General features: G+C 49.5%; 1 protein-coding gene across 2 annotated transcripts in view; it reads left to right on the top strand.

The window, feature by feature from the left end:
• Positions 1-81: 81 nt before the first annotated feature.
• Tgm4 (transglutaminase 4) overlaps positions 82-15,004 on the top strand; it is a 27,271-nt gene continuing 12,348 nt past the window's right edge. Inside the window, exons 1-9 of one of the 2 annotated variants that reach the window (XM_050141679.1) lie at positions 82-594; positions 1,508-1,602; positions 3,827-3,938; positions 4,963-5,081; positions 7,652-7,753; positions 9,167-9,338; positions 9,410-9,548; positions 10,504-10,607; positions 12,526-12,777. In XM_050141679.1, the coding sequence (XP_049997636.1) occupies positions 363-594; positions 1,508-1,602; positions 3,827-3,938; positions 4,963-5,081; positions 7,652-7,753; positions 9,167-9,338; positions 9,410-9,548; positions 10,504-10,607; positions 12,526-12,777 (1,327 nt within the window). In that variant the 5' untranslated portion in view covers positions 82-362. The remainder of the gene's footprint in view (positions 595-1,507; positions 1,603-3,826; positions 3,939-4,962; positions 5,082-7,651; positions 7,754-9,166; positions 9,339-9,409; positions 9,549-10,503; positions 10,608-12,525; positions 12,778-15,004) is intronic. The other variant, XM_050141680.1, reaches the window with a different exon arrangement.

Raw genomic sequence — 15,004 nt, 5'->3', positions numbered from 1 at the left:
AATATACAAAACTAAAACAAACAAAAAAAAAAACAATGTCAGGCAGTGGTGGCACATGCCTTTAATCTCAGCACTTGGGAGGCAGAGACAAACAGATCTCTATGAGTTCGAGGCCAGCCTGGTCTACAGTGGGCTGGCAGGAATGGGGAGCAGTTGAGGACTGCCCCCTCCTCCTCGTCTCCAGCATCCACGTACCAGTTTACAAAGCGGGAAGGATGGACAGTGGGGGCGACCTCACAGCTACTAGTAGAAGTGTTGGTCAAGGCTATCTATGACTTGTATCTGGGCTCTACCCCTGTGATCCTGTGTGGCCAGTGTGCACACACCCATTTTATAGGCAGGAAACCAAATCTCGGATTATCATGGCCTGTCAGAGTCAAGAGTCAGCCCTGTGTCTTCCCACATCCTGTGTGCTAACAGCGCTGGTGGTTTACTCTGTGAACTTGGAGAAAAAGGAGAATGCCGCTGCCCACCACACGTCGGAGTTCCAGACCCAGAAGCTGGTGCTCAGACGCGGACAGATTTTCAACTTGAAGGTGGTGCTAAACAGACCTCTTCAACCTCAGGACGAACTGAAGCTGGTATTTTCTACTGGTGAGGCCTCAGCCCCGGGAGTGGGATGAAGGGTGGGGGCACAAGGCTGATGAGTGTGCAATGGCCAAGGGTGACTTTGCCCCCTAAGCCTTAGCTTCCCCATGCTGACAGTGGACTGGGAACTGGGTTAATCACTCTGGCACAGTTGATGTGACGATGGCCAGGGAAGGGGCAGAACAAACAGAGGCCAGCCAGCGAGGCAGCTGTTCTAAAGGGATCAGAAACACCTTCTAGAGATACATCATGAAACTGTTTGCTGACACCGTAGTTCTGTTATCGAAAGTCCCACACTTGGGGGCCCAAGGAGATAGTCCAGTCAGTGAAGTGCATGTCACATGAGCAGGAGGATCCGAGTTAAGTCCCCGGCACCTATGTAAAAGCCAAGCAGTAGGGTGAATATTTGGTGGAGCTTACACAGGCTGATCTCTGGAGCTTACTGATTGGCCAGCTTAGACAAATTGGTGAGCTCCAGATTGAGGAAGGCATTCAATGTTGACCTATGGCATACACACACATACACGCATACATATACACACACACATACAAATACACACACACACACTGCATTTTTGGCAGGAAGGTCATTAGTTTAATGCATGTTGTAGTGACTGTATTGGCCAGGGCTAAACAATTTAACAAAGCAGAGAGAGACACAGAAGAGAGGACTGGGCTCTGGAGTTATGGGCAAGGGTATAGAAAGAGATGGGGTAGCCTTGCTTAATTTGAGCAGACGGGGCAACCTAGCTAGCCAAGGTGGAGGAAGACCATTAGCCCTGTGAGGCAGGGGGACCAGCTATCATCAATTGAGGGCTGCACTCCAGGAACTAGGAAGGAGCAGTGGGGCTTGGTGAATGGACAAAGATGGCCGTCCTGGGGTTGACGTCCAGACTCACTTCCCTGTCGATGTTTCCAGGAGAGAGAATGTCGCACTTCGTGGAGCTTGATCCAATGACATCCTTCCGTTCTAAGGGCTGGCAGGTGAAAATTACCAAACAGTCTGGCGGCGAGGTGAGGGCCATAGTGTCGGGTTACTGGCTGGTGGCTTCTGGGTAGTTCCCTGTCCCCACTGAGCAGTTCCTATTCATCCCTTCCTTGCTTCCCAGTGTCCAATGCCGCTTACCACTGTAGCCTTGACTCTGGGTACTGCAGCGTCTTGCTTACCCATAGCGCACAGTAGCTCTGACTAGCCAGATGTTACATAACTCTTGTTCCATATTTACGTTCGCTGGAGGAAATGAACAGAGGAAAATGAGTAAGAATAACCCATCAGGGCCAGGCGTGGTGGTGCACGCCTTTATTCCCAGCACTCTTGGGAGACAGAGGCAGGTGATCTCTGTGAGTGCCCTGCCAGCCTGGGCTATATAGAGTTCCAGGACAGCCAAGGCTATGGAGAGAGACCCTGACTCAGAGAGAAGTACGGAGAGAGACAGGAGGAGGGAGGGGAGAAGATCAATAACAACCCTTCTTCCTGTAGATGCTGTGTCCACTCCTCCCTCCAGGCCTTTTGTTTAAATTCAAAAGCAGTTGAAGGAGCTTTTTGCTTCTCACCCCCTTCTCTTAGCAGAACGTGACATCGTTTAGGTTGCCAGCACAGCAGCCTCCATAGGTGTGAGGGCTTAGGTGGCTTCTCTGGCATCTTTTGTGGCTTTTCTGTCCTCCCGGTGTTGGACAGTCACCACCAGCTGTCCCCCCTCCTAGCTAGACCCCTGAACTAGTCTACGACTTCTTCCTTCAGGCACAGCCTACAGACTCCACTGCTAAGTTAATGCCAAGATTTAGAGGGCCCTGGTCTTCAGCACCCCCGCCCCCCAGCCTCTTTTCCTTCCTTCCCTTCAGGCCGGAACCAGGGCTTCAGTTTCCTCTCTGCAGCAGCATTTTGTGCTTTTCAGGAACTCATGATGGCCTCTCTAGAGGAGGTCTAAGCTTAGTCTTCTTCGCTAGGAACTGCAGTCTGGGTCATAGAGCTGGTGGGAATGGGATGGGGATGGGCTAAGTTTCTTCACTCAAAAGATATTGTTTAATATTTTTTGTTTAAAATTGCTTATTTTTTTATAGCACCCATGAAGGAAGTAAATTTTTTTTAAAAAAATGGGATTTAAAAAAAAAAGTATATATATTTTCTTTATTTTTAATCAAGTGTGTGTGTGTGTGTGTGTGTGTGTGTGTGTGCCTGTGATATTTATATGTGAGTCAGGCGCCCAAGGCACTGAATCCCCTAGAGTTGGAGCTGCCTGACATGGGTCCTGGGAATTGAACTTGGGTCCTCTGCAAGAGCAGTATAAGTCTTTAACCGATGAGCCATCTCTCCAGCCTTTCTTTAAAATTTTAAACATGTGAACATGTATGTAAGACCCTGTATAGATCAGGGTGTCTGACGTTACTTGTACCATGGAAGACTGGGCTTCCTGTGTTGCTTGGTAAGGAACGATGGTGAGGGTTCTAGTCTGGATGGTGAGGTTCTTTCCTCTGGAGCCAAGAGCTCTGTCAGCTGAGGACTTTGTCCCACCTGTGCTGCTGGTGCTCAGGAACACTTTCTCACAGAACGGCCCCTAATCAAGGCAGCCAAATGCCACTGGGGGTTGAGAGAGAGGACATCCTGCCTTCCAGAAGGCTCACTCTCCTTCTTACTGCCTTGGTTTGTGTTGCTTGTTTAAGTCCCACAACCACCTCCGGGAGATGGAGGAGTCAGCAAACTTTCAAGCAAGGAAACTTATGCACAGGAGAAACTGAGCAAGTAGTCAATGCCATTCAGCTAGTGGAAGACAGGGCCGTTGCTCCTAGAAGGCACCTTGTAACAGCAAGTATCTCATAGGTTTAGAAGCCCCTGGGTTGTGTGTAATGATGGTTAATAAAATTCTTAGTGCAGCTGTAGGTACAGTGATGTCTATGTCTTAGTTCTCTACCCAGTCACTATCTACCCTACAGCACTGGAAAGCAGTCTGGGTGCCCTTGAAGATGCGTCAGGCCCTGCAGGGTTGAATGTGACCTAGGGTTTCCAGCATGCTAGGCAAGTGCTAGGCACCCATGCCCCGCAGAGAGCAGGAGCTGACATTTGCTTTGCCTCTTGGAGCCCTGGGTGCTAGATCAGACTCCTGACGTCACAGCCACAGGATCTGCCTTATGATCTGGGAGGTGGCCCTGTCTGCATGCAGGAGCAAAAGGGGTGGGGGGCTCCCAGGACTCAGAGCTGAGTCGGGGAAGAATGCGTCTGCATGTCTCATGTTCCATGCAGGTCACACTGGCTGTCATCAGCGCCGCCGACGCCATGGTGGGGAAGTATTACCTGAAGGTGAATGAGAGTAAATGTGGAATATTCTTCCTTCTCTTCAATCCATGGTGTGCAGGTAACCCAGCAGTTCGGCTGTGCTGTGGAGTGTGTGTGCCCCCCCCCGACCTCACGTGACACAACCAGGAGTGCCCACGCTCGCACCCGGTGACGAGCCCCCAAGCTGTTGTTTGCTCTCGGGGGCCCTCTCAGACTCGCTGACCGGCATGATCCAGGCACAGTTGCTGCTTGCCTAGAAGATTCCCTGGTGGCCAAGCTCACGAATGCTTGTTTTTTCTGCCATTTCAGCTCATCCTAACTGCCATGCCAAACCCAGCCAGCTCCTGCTACAGCCCTGCCCAGAGGCTGCTGGGAGCCACAGGGACTCCTCTGTCTTCACACCTGGCTCTTCTCAGATCATCCCTTCCTGGCTACCCTTGAGCCTTTATACAAATGTTACTCATTTTTACTTTAAATTTTTATTTTTTAATTTTAACTTTATCTCTCTCTCTCTCTCTTTGGTTTTTTATTTTTGCTTTTCAAGACAGAATTTCTCTGTGTAACAGCTCTGGCTGTCCTGGAACTAACTCTGTAGACCAGACTGGCCTCGAACTCACAGAGATCTGCCTGCCTCTGCCTCCCGAGTGCTGGGATTAAAGGCGTGCGCCACCACCACCCGGTTTATGAATTATAGTTCATCATAATTTCCTTATGTTTAAATTTACTCACATTTTTCCATTGAAAGAGCCATGCACCTAGCTCAGGATGTCCTTTTGGAAGTTCTTCATTTTTTAAATTTTGTTTTTGTTTTTGCTTTGAGACAGAGTCTCCCTATGTAGCTCTGGCTGTCTTAGAACTCTCTCAATGTAGACTAGTCTGGCCTCAAATTCATAGAGACCCACCTGCCTCTACCTCCCAAGTGCTTGTGTCAAAGGCATGAGCCACTATGTCTGGCTGTTTGTATTTCCAATGTACAGTGTATTGCTGTGACCCTTCCTGCTTCCTGTACTCATTCCCCCAATAGTTGTTGTCTCAGCCCTATGGTAAACCTGCCTCTATCTCACGGGTAGTCAGTAACCCACATGTGTGTTGTCTTCCTTCAGATGATAGTGTTTACATGCCTAGTGAGGAAGAGCGGGCAGAGTACATCCTTAATGATACGGGCTATATTTACATGGGTTTCGCCAAACAAATCAAAGAGAAGCCCTGGACCTTTGGTCAGGTAATGGATTGTCTTCTTCTGGCTGCACCATGCATGTTTTTCTTGGGTGATATCAAACAAAGGCTGTGGAGCAAAGCGGGTTCACTTCAGCTGAAAAACTGCCCCCCAAGTGTGAAACTTGCCTGAGAGGACTAAGATCCACAGACCCCACAGGAGAAGCGGTTTGAGCCATAGGCCCCTTGTTCAGAGCCCACCAGGGCCTTTCTTATCCTTGGCTCTTTCTGATCTCCTATATTCCAGTGCATTTATCCAGGAACCATTCAGCAAGTCCTTCTATAGGTGCCAGGTGACAGTGTGACAAGAAGCTCAAACCAGGAGGCATTTGGAAGACTTGGGTGTAGAAGGTTCTGCTGCATAGAGGGTGCAGCTGTAGGAAGAGTGGCAACATGGGCGGACAGAGGTTTGGTGGCTAACAAGTCCACTGTGTCAGCTTCGTGGCATCAGAAGATGCCGGTCTTCCTCCCACATTTTACAGAGCAAAACACTCTGGAAAATGCCCACCCTTCAAACCTGCCTCCTGTCCCTGGTCTCTGCACAGAGGATAGCACAGAGGAGGAACGGTGGAGGAGGGACTGCCAGTCAGTAGGGAGTCTGCTTTGCTGTGTTTCCCACTGGACCGCAGCATACCCAGCAGGTGTCACATCCGTGGGCAGACTCCGACCACACTACCTTATGGGATGTTCTTCGTATCCTAGTAAAACTGCTTAAACATGGTTTAAAAAGTAACTCAGGCCTGCACTGAGCTGGGCACTGCTGGCGTGGCTTGTGTGAGGCCCTGGTTCTATCCCTGGTAGTGCTTATCACAAAAGACTTAGAAATACACGGGGCAGGTTTGGTCGCACACGCCTGTGATATAAACACAAGAGAGGTGACTCTGAAGCCGGTGTAGGATAAGTAGGGAGCTACCGTCTCAGTACACCAGTGTGAGCCAGGCATAGTAGCCAAAGCCTGCAATCCCAGCACTCGGGAAGCAGAGGCAGGTGGATCTCCATGAGAATGGAGCTAGTCTGTTCTATACAGCAGGTTCCCGGAGAGCCAAGGCTACACAGACCCTGGCTCAATAAAACAACAAAAACAAAAAGACCTTCAACAATCGGCGGGTGGGGAGGAGGAAGAACAAAGAAGAAACTACAGTACATAAAACAAAATGTCAGCTTTCCGTGGTGAAGACGCTGCAGTTTAGAGCACTTCATTCTCTTAAACGCTTGTTTACATTTATTGTGAGGCACTGTAAGTGTTGCAGTTCCAGGGGAAAGGCTTCCCCAATGGAGGTGTTGCAGCTGTGTGTGTGTGTGTGGGGGGGGTTCCAATGCAAGTGTTGTAGCCCTGAAGGGAAGGGTATCCTGGCGGTCGGGAGCCAGGGAATACCACAAAGTCACAGCACACAAAAAAACTTCACACAGGAGATTTATCGGGCGAGACACAAGCGGGTGACTGCGTTTGCTTGGGCGAGAAGCAACAGGACACCAAGGAGACAGACTTACACGGGGTTTCCTGGGGATGGAGTTTTCCAAGGTGGGGATTTCCAGGGTGGGGATTAGTGGGATTTCAAGCCAAGCCTAGGGATTGGTGGGTTTTGAGGCTCAGGCATTGGTGGGATTTGGTAGGTTTTCAAGCCTGGAAGTGGGCTTGGACCTGTGGCCCTACAAGCACACATGCGGCCCCGTGTGTGGAGGTCAGGACCTACTCTCAAGAGTCAGCTCTCTCCATGGGTAGAGCTTGAGGATCAAGCACAGGTGCTTTTCCCACGAAAGCAAACTGCCTAACCTAGTCTTTATTTATTTAAATTTTTTTGTTTTTTTCGAGACAGGGTTTCTCTGTGGCTTTGGAGCCTGTCCTGGAACTAGCTCTGTAGACCAGGCTGGTCTCGAACTCACAGAGATCCGCCTGCCTCTGCCTCCTGAGTGCTGGGATTAAAGGCGTGCGCCATCATCGCCCGGCTCCTAGTCTTTATTTTTAAGATATTTATTTATCTTATGTTCTTTTGCCTGTGTACGTCTGTGCACTGTGTACTTGCCTGGTGCCCGTGGAAGCCAGAAGAGGACATTCGGTTTTCTGGAACTGGCTATGAGCCACCATGTGGGTGCAGGAATTAAATCCAGGTCCTCTGCAAGAGCAACGAGTGCTCTCAGCCACCGAATCATGTCCATCACCACCCTCGTCCACTTTTTATGACCAATGCTAACCAAGTTGAGATGACATTTCTTGTGCACAGTTTGGCAGCTTGTTTCATTGATTTAACTTGATTACCAAAGGATTTCCCTCGTGGTTCTAAAACCTCTTTGTATCCTCTATATATGTGTGCATTTACCCACTGAGCCATCTTCCCAGCCCCATGTTTGTCTTTTCAGTAGTTGTGCTCTGTGAGCCTTTGGATGTACTAACTGTTGTCATGTGTCTGACTGCTTGGTGGCTTCTACTGCAGAGTGTGGAGGATCTTTGGGAGACCGTGGGCAATTTCCCTTACTTTGGAGATGAGTTATCCTTCAAGGAAATACAAATCAGATGGGGTTGGTTAGTGTCTGCCACAGGAAAGAATCCTGACGCCTCTCTCTCTATCTCCACGACAGTTTGAGAAGCACATCCTGAAATGCTGCTTCTCCCTGCTGACCCATCTGGAGCCCAGTGAACTGCAGAGCCCGGTGATTGTGTCCAGGACCATCTGCACCATGGTATGTGGAGAAGCCAGACTCCACCTCCAGGCTCCCAGAAGTCTACACAGTAAATGCTGTTGTGGTCCATCAACACCCGCTCAGCCGAGTTAGGTTTTCCTGCAGACACTAAGCTGCTCTCCATGAAGCTCACAGAGAGCTGTGGCTGAGCAGTTAAAACTGTCAAGGGATGTGTTGTCTGCCATTGTCCTTCTGAGAACAGGTTCTCAAATTTGAGTTCAGAAGGCCAACTTTGCCACTTCTAAGTTGATCGTAGGAAATGGCTTTTCCAGTCTACAAGATGGTGTAAATATTCGAGGGTCTCGCCCTCCCTGTAAACCTGGGTGCAGCTGGGATGAACACTGTCATGAGTGCGCGTCATAAGAATTCATTGCTAGCAGCAAAGTCACGCGCTACGTCGTGCTGCTATGCTATGCTAACTTTCTTAGCAGCAGTGTATCGAGAAACCCTGATTTGTCAGCCGAGGCTTTTATTTCAGTCTTACTAATATTCACTCTTGGATTACACATCACATAGTAAATATACCTACATGTGTGTATGCATGTGTGAATGTATGTATGTACAGATGTAAGTTATAGAATGGTCACAGAAGGATCACAGAAACTGCAACAGAATCCAAGGAGTTCAAAGAGGCAGAGAAGCTGATGGGGATGCAAGAAGGATCTCTGCTGTGTGTGTGTGTGTGTGTGTGTGAGAGAGAGAGAGAGAGAGCGCTGTGGGATTACAGGACTGAGCCAAGCCTTAGGGTCAAGCGAGGGAGGCTGCAGAAATGAGGTGTGGGACAGTGGAAGCAGCCGGGTGAAAAGCAGGACAGGGTCCAGACTGACAGCGATTTAAGTAGACTATATTGGCAGTAGGAGCAGAGCTGAGCAGAGATCCCTGGGTCAGGCAGTTCCCTTGTCCGTACCAGACGCTCAGGTGACAGATCACCATTACGACATTAGCTGTCCTTCACCTCGGGGTCCAGATGAAGGTGTGTGATACGGTGCTGGGCCTGATTGTCCCGTTAGGATTTAAGATGCCCGTGTGCCCTTATGTTTCTAATCACCTTGCTACATTTATAGCCTGATTTCCTTTTGCCGTTAGGTATGTCATGTGTCAGTCTGTACTCACAGGTGTCCTGACAAGCAGTGTCTATGTGCCGGAAAGTCACCCCGCCTCTGCATTTGCACCCTGAAGTCTCACGTGGGCATCGCGGCCTTTTCATGTTATGAGAGATGCTCTTCTCTGACTTTTTACCCTTGCTCAGTGAGGGGTGGCTTCTCTGAAGGAATACAGAAGGGGAGACTAGGTCTCCTTATGTAATCAAGGCTAGTCTTGAGCGTGTCCCTTGTTCCTCCTGTGTGCTCTCCTTGTCCTGACAGACTGGGGTGTGGGGAGCACACACGTTAACACCGCTCCGTCCTGTGTCAGATGTGTGCCGTGAATAACGGTGTGCTGGTGGGGAACTGGTCGGGAGACTACAGCAAAGGCACCGCCCCCTACGTGTGGACCAGCAGCGTGCCCATCCTGCAGCAGCACTTCATCACCAAGGAGCCTGTGTGCTTTGGCCAGTGCTGGGTTTTCTCTGGGATCCTGACCACAGGTAGGCGGCAGCCGGGGCAGGGGCCGCTCAGCCCCTGCAGAAGCTGACCATCCTGTCTGGGCTCATTTCAGCACTGAGAGCAGTGGGCATCCCGGCTCGCAGCGTGACTAACTTTGAGTCAGCCCATGATACGGGGAAGAACCTCATAGTAGACATCTACCTGGATGAATCGGGCAAGACAATTACACATCTCACCAAAGACTCTGTCTGGTAGGCTCCCTCCTGGCTGGCTAGGTTCCTCCTCTGTTCTCCTGTGGGCTTTCAGCCTCCTCTGTCGACTGGTTCAGGTTGGGAGCAGTGTCAACTCCAGAAACCCAGTTTGTAGAGTCAACCTCATTGTGTGACCCAGAACTCCTGGGAAGGCTTGTTAAACATGAAGACCCCTGGGCTGCAGCCTCTGCCCCCATGGAGGCAAAGACTGAGAACTGGTCTTTACTTCTGGCCTCCAGCCCTGGAGACTGAGACAGGTGCTGTCTGCTACACTGATGTAACTGGCACTTCTAGTCAACCAGGGGCACTGTCTTCTCTGCTCTCTGACCCAGTGCGCAGCACCTTGCAGGCTAAAAGCACAGGGATTTTAAGGGAACTAGGATGTCTGGAGGTTTGGGGTCATGTCTCCCACAGCTGGATGTGCCAAGTCTTTCACTTTGGCACAAGTGTTGGAGACACCAAGCTCTGTTAATCCATATGGTGTAACTGTCCTAAAAATAGCAAGAATAGCTGGACAGTGGTGGCTCACACCTTTAATCCCAGCACTGGGGAGTCAGAGGCAGGTGGATCTCTGAGTTCAAGACCAGCCTGGTCTACAGAGTATGAGTTCCAGAACAGCCAGGGCTACCCAGAGAAACCATGTCTCAAAAACAAATAAACAAAAAGGCAAGAATATGGAATACTGTCCAGCTATAAAGCTATAAAATTATTCATCAATAAAATCAGAATCCTTTTGAGTGGAGAAAAGGTTTACAGTTGTTTGCCCATTCATTCAGCAGAGGCTAGCGATTGGGGGTCTTTGGGTCTCAGGGGCTTCTCCCCCACTGCCTGTCTGCTCTAAGCTCTGCTCTCCATACGGCTCTCCCCACTGTCCTAGCCTTTGTTGACAAAGGTCCCCCTCTCCAGAACCTTAGAGGGCTCTAACTGCATGGCTGGCTCATTTCCACTGCCACAGGAATTTCCACGTGTGGACAGATGCCTGGATGAAAAGACAGGATCTACCCCAGGGCCATGATGGCTGGCAGGTCCTGGATGCTACACCACAGGAGATCAGCGAGGGTGAGTTTGTAAGGGGCTCAGGAGGAGCTGGGGATGGAGGCCGTGTCTGGGGTCTTGTGTGGCGACACTCACACTGAGCAAGGCCTTATAAAGAGGACACAAGTGACAGTCACATGATATAGCAGTAAGTGCAGGCGCTTCCTGGGTGTACAGCCCATAGCTCACCTTTTCACGTGTTTGTGTGTGCACACACGTGCATCATGGTATACACGTGAAGGCCAGAGGACAGGTTGTGAGAGTCGGTTCTCCCCTTCCATCACATGGGTACGAAGGGTTGGATTAAGGCTGCCAGGCTTAGCAAGTGCCGTTGGCTACTTCGTATCTCACTAGCCCACAGCTCATCTTTAAAGTGAGTTTGGTCACTGTCTGCGTTTGGCAAACCCAGGCTCAGGAAGGTACAGTGAATGGGACTCTTAGCCACAGGTCCCTGAGCAGCTGACCACAAAGCCCCAGATGGAGTGGGAGCGTCCCAGCTGGCTGGTTACCTGTATCTGGTTCTGGGTGGGAAGGAGCTTGGGGAGTGTCTGGGCAGATGAAGTCTGGTCTGAGGTTACACAGGAAATCTTGTGGATTTGTTACAGGGTTAATATGTCTTACCAGTGAGAAACTGACCTGCACACTTAAAAGATTAATAAAGGAGAAAGCCCTTTAAGAGTGTGTGACTGTTTCTGGCTAATGCTCAAAGGGAACCAGCCTCGAAAAGAAAACATTTCCAGCTTGTTTTATGTAGCCTCAGACTTATAGATTTCATCTACACTGTCATCCTTAAATCTCTTTCACATCCCAGTGGGACCCTGACCTCCACAGGACACAGGCCCTTGCAGGGGACTTCTTTAGCCCTTCCAGGAGCAAGGTCATCACCCAGATGGAGGGAATAGTGTGGATAGAGGAGGGGTACTCAGAGGCAGAGGCTCAGTCACCAAAGGCATTCAGATTACAATGTAAATATTTTGGTGCCTGTATTATTCCAACCAGCGTGTCCCAAAGGCTCCCTAAGGCAGGGTCACAGCCTCACAGCTCCTGATGGCGCCAGCCAGGGGCCTCCAGAGATCTGCTGTTCCTCACCTCCCCACACTGCCTGTGCTGAAAGGTGCTTAGCAAGGGGTCCTTTCCCTGGGGTCCCAGTTGTCTCTGCCAGGGTGGGGACGACAGTCGCCACCTACCTGGGAAGTAGCAGAAGCCTTGTGCCCAGGGGGAAGGGCTTTGGAAGACCACCTGTCTATTCTCACTGTCGATAAGGTGATGGCAGAGTGTGCATGCCTTCTGCATGTTAGAAGCAAGAGTGTTAGATAGAAGCGCTGTTCTGAGTCTTAGCTCACTACGCTGAATTGCAGGGTTGGCTGCTTTTGAGAGGCTAGGGGAGGAGTCTTGTGTATTGAAGGTTTAAATAAAACAAGGAAATGGCAAGACCAGTGTTGAGAGCAACAGTGCAAAATCAAACCAATCTGTACAATGAAAAGCCGAAAGACTAATGCTTCCTAAGTTGTTAGTGATGGTCAAGGAGACCTCTCTGCTCCTATGTCAGAGCTAGAAGGCAGCATTATCAGTTCAGGTCAGTAGTGACGGCTGGTGAGGGGAAGTGCCATTGTATACTGCTTTGTTTGATTTTTGATGTTTGATGACTTTATGAGGTCAGTACTACCTTTATACCCAATATTCAGGAAATGAAGGTACAGGGGCCATACAGAAACAGGCAATGTTCTGGGATGAATGGAAATAGAGGCATGGCTCCTTCCCTCTGGACCTCAGAATTCCTGGACATTTCAGTTCTAAGCTGGGCTGTGTTCTTAGTGGTAGATAGCAGTCAGGCTGCCTGGGAAGCCCCTGTCTCTTCCCTGAGTGGGTGGGATTTCTTACTCTTGCTGTGATGGACTTAGGGGACAGACCCCAGCAACCATCCTCTCTTCCTTCCCCTCAGGAGGCTTCCGCACCGGGCCTTCTCCACTGAGCGCCATCCGCCTGGGGAAGGTTGAAATCCAGTACGACACCAAGTTTGTCTTCACTGAGGTCAACGGTGACAAGTTCATCTGGCTGGTGAAGCAGAACCAAGGCAGGGAGAAGAACGTCCTTATCGCCGTGGAGACTGCGAGCATCGGCAAGAACATCAGCACCAAGATGGTGGGCGAGAACAAGCGCGAAGATATCACCTTGCAGTACAAGTTCCCGGAAGGTAGCTGCGCAGGGACCTGAGGGGAGAAATCTAGGACATCGTTGGCCATAGGGTTCCTGTCACCACAGCCTGACCATGTGCGCTTTGGCAAGAATGTGACGGTACCCCAAGCCGGGTGAGATGAGGGTGACTGTCCTGGGGCAGGCTTGGCATGACTCACAGTTTGTCCAGTCCAGGGCAGGATATAGCCGGGTGTGGTGGCACACACCTGGAGGTTCGGGTAAGGGAACTGTACTGCTGTCTGGGGGGTCAGCCTCCAGCAGCACAGGGCTTTGAAAGGAATCCAACCAGTCAGCCTAAGCTAAGCTTGTCTGTCTGAGGGGTCTTAGTGAAGGAACACTCTTACACAGTCTCGATGGCTTTCTTCCTTGTTCTCTTGTGTTCTTTCTACGTTCTTTCTGCTGTATACTTTTTTCTACAGCTTATATATCCCAACAAAGTCTTTCAGGCAATGTAGGAATTACAATGTGGTTTTCTGCTTTTCAAGTGAATGATTACAATGAATACAAAACACACAGGAAAGAAAAAACAGCATGTTTTCCATATCCCTCACACTACAGGTGAGAAACAAACTATCCCAAGAACCCATGCACATTTATTTGTTGCAGATTTGTTTTTAGCAATTTGTTATAGATTAACTGTGTGGGCAGGCAAGCTACTCATGTCAGGGCTTTTACTGGCCGGCTGCATTTGCCATTACAAAGAAAGGGCCAATTACTTTATTACTTATCTTGAAAGGTAATCTTATAAGGAGTCTCTTTTGGTGGTGATGGGGGAGTTCAAGACAGGGTTTCTCTGTAGCTTTGGAGCCTGTCCTGGAACTTGCTCTGTAGACCAGGCTGACCTCGAACTCATAGAGATCTGCCTGCCTCTGCCTCCTGGGTGCTGGTATTAAAAGGCCTGTGCCACCACCATACAGTTTATAAGGAAGCTTAAAGGAATCACAATCCTAAACTTTTATTATTGAAAAGGAATCAGTCAGTTCTACTTTAAATCTTTAGGGTACATACCCACTCATCAATAATTTTTTGTGTCAGGAGAGTGAGGGCAAAAACGAGTATAAGGAATTCACCCTCCCCTTTGGTCATCACCCAGACCCAGCAAGAGGAGCTAGTAGCAATCGATCTATATTGTATGTTCCACCCCAGCCCAATGAGTCAGGCAGCTCACGGTGTGTCCTTGTGAGCTCCGGCTTGTTTTCTGGGGTTATCTTAAAACTATTAGCAAGGCATCTGGTCTACCCTGATGATGGAGGAAGGTCATTGGTTAATTAATAAAGAAACTGCTTGGCCTGATAGGTTAGAACATAGGTGGGTGGAGTAAACAGAACAGAATGCTGGGAGGAAGAGGAAGTGAGCTCAGATGTCAGGCTGATCCTCTCCAGGACAGACATGATGAAGCTCTGACCCAGGATGGACGTAGGCTAGAATCTTCCTGCTCGTGGTGCTACACACATTAATAGAAATGGGCCAAGCAGTGTTTAAAAGAATACAATTTGTGTGTTGTTATTTTGGGGCATAAACTAGCCAGGTGGCAGTCCCTTCAACACCCTGAAGCTTTGTTTTAGCTAGAGGCACGTGACTGCCTCTTTTCAGCATTAAGAGAATTAGAGCCATCCTGGACTCAGGTGATTTCCTTTTACCGGTTAACCTGAGCAGCTCCTCAGGTGGAGCTCCTTGGTTCGCTGTGAAGCACATCCTTGTATTTGTTTTAACCCATCAAAACTATGTATAGGCTATCATTATTACTATCAAATTAGACAGTACAGCTTAGAGAAGGGCCATCTTCTTGACAATCCACTGGTAAAAATGCCCAGGACATGGAATTCAGAGATGTTCTTATATTCTTATTGGCTTAGATTCACCCATCTTCAAAGCCGCTGAGTCAGGACTTTGTTTTCCTTTGGAGACAGTCACACTATGTAGTTCTGGCTGGTCTGGAACCTACTGTGAGAACCAGACTAGCCTTGAACTCACAGAGAGCCACCTGAGTCTGCCTCCTGAGTGCTGGATTAAAGGTGTGGGCCATCATCCCTGGTCCAGGGCTTTGTTTTTTAGAGTACTAGAGCCGGAAACCAGGGTTTTATGCACACTAGGCAAGCACTCTGACAGAATTGTACCTCAGGCTCAGGTCAGTCTCTGCCTCCCGTGTCTGTCCCACTGTGCAGTAAATCTACCCAGATTCCACCAAGCCAGGCTGCCTGGAGAATTATAGCCTGTATGCCATG

The sequence above is a fragment of the Alexandromys fortis genome, unplaced genomic scaffold (assembly GCF_014885135.2).
Source record: "Alexandromys fortis isolate MF-2015 unplaced genomic scaffold, M_Fortis_MF-2015_v1.1 scaffold_44, whole genome shotgun sequence".
NCBI classification, from domain to species: Eukaryota; Metazoa; Chordata; class Mammalia; order Rodentia; family Cricetidae; genus Alexandromys; species Alexandromys fortis.
This window is presented reverse-complemented; position numbering and strand designations above follow the sequence as displayed.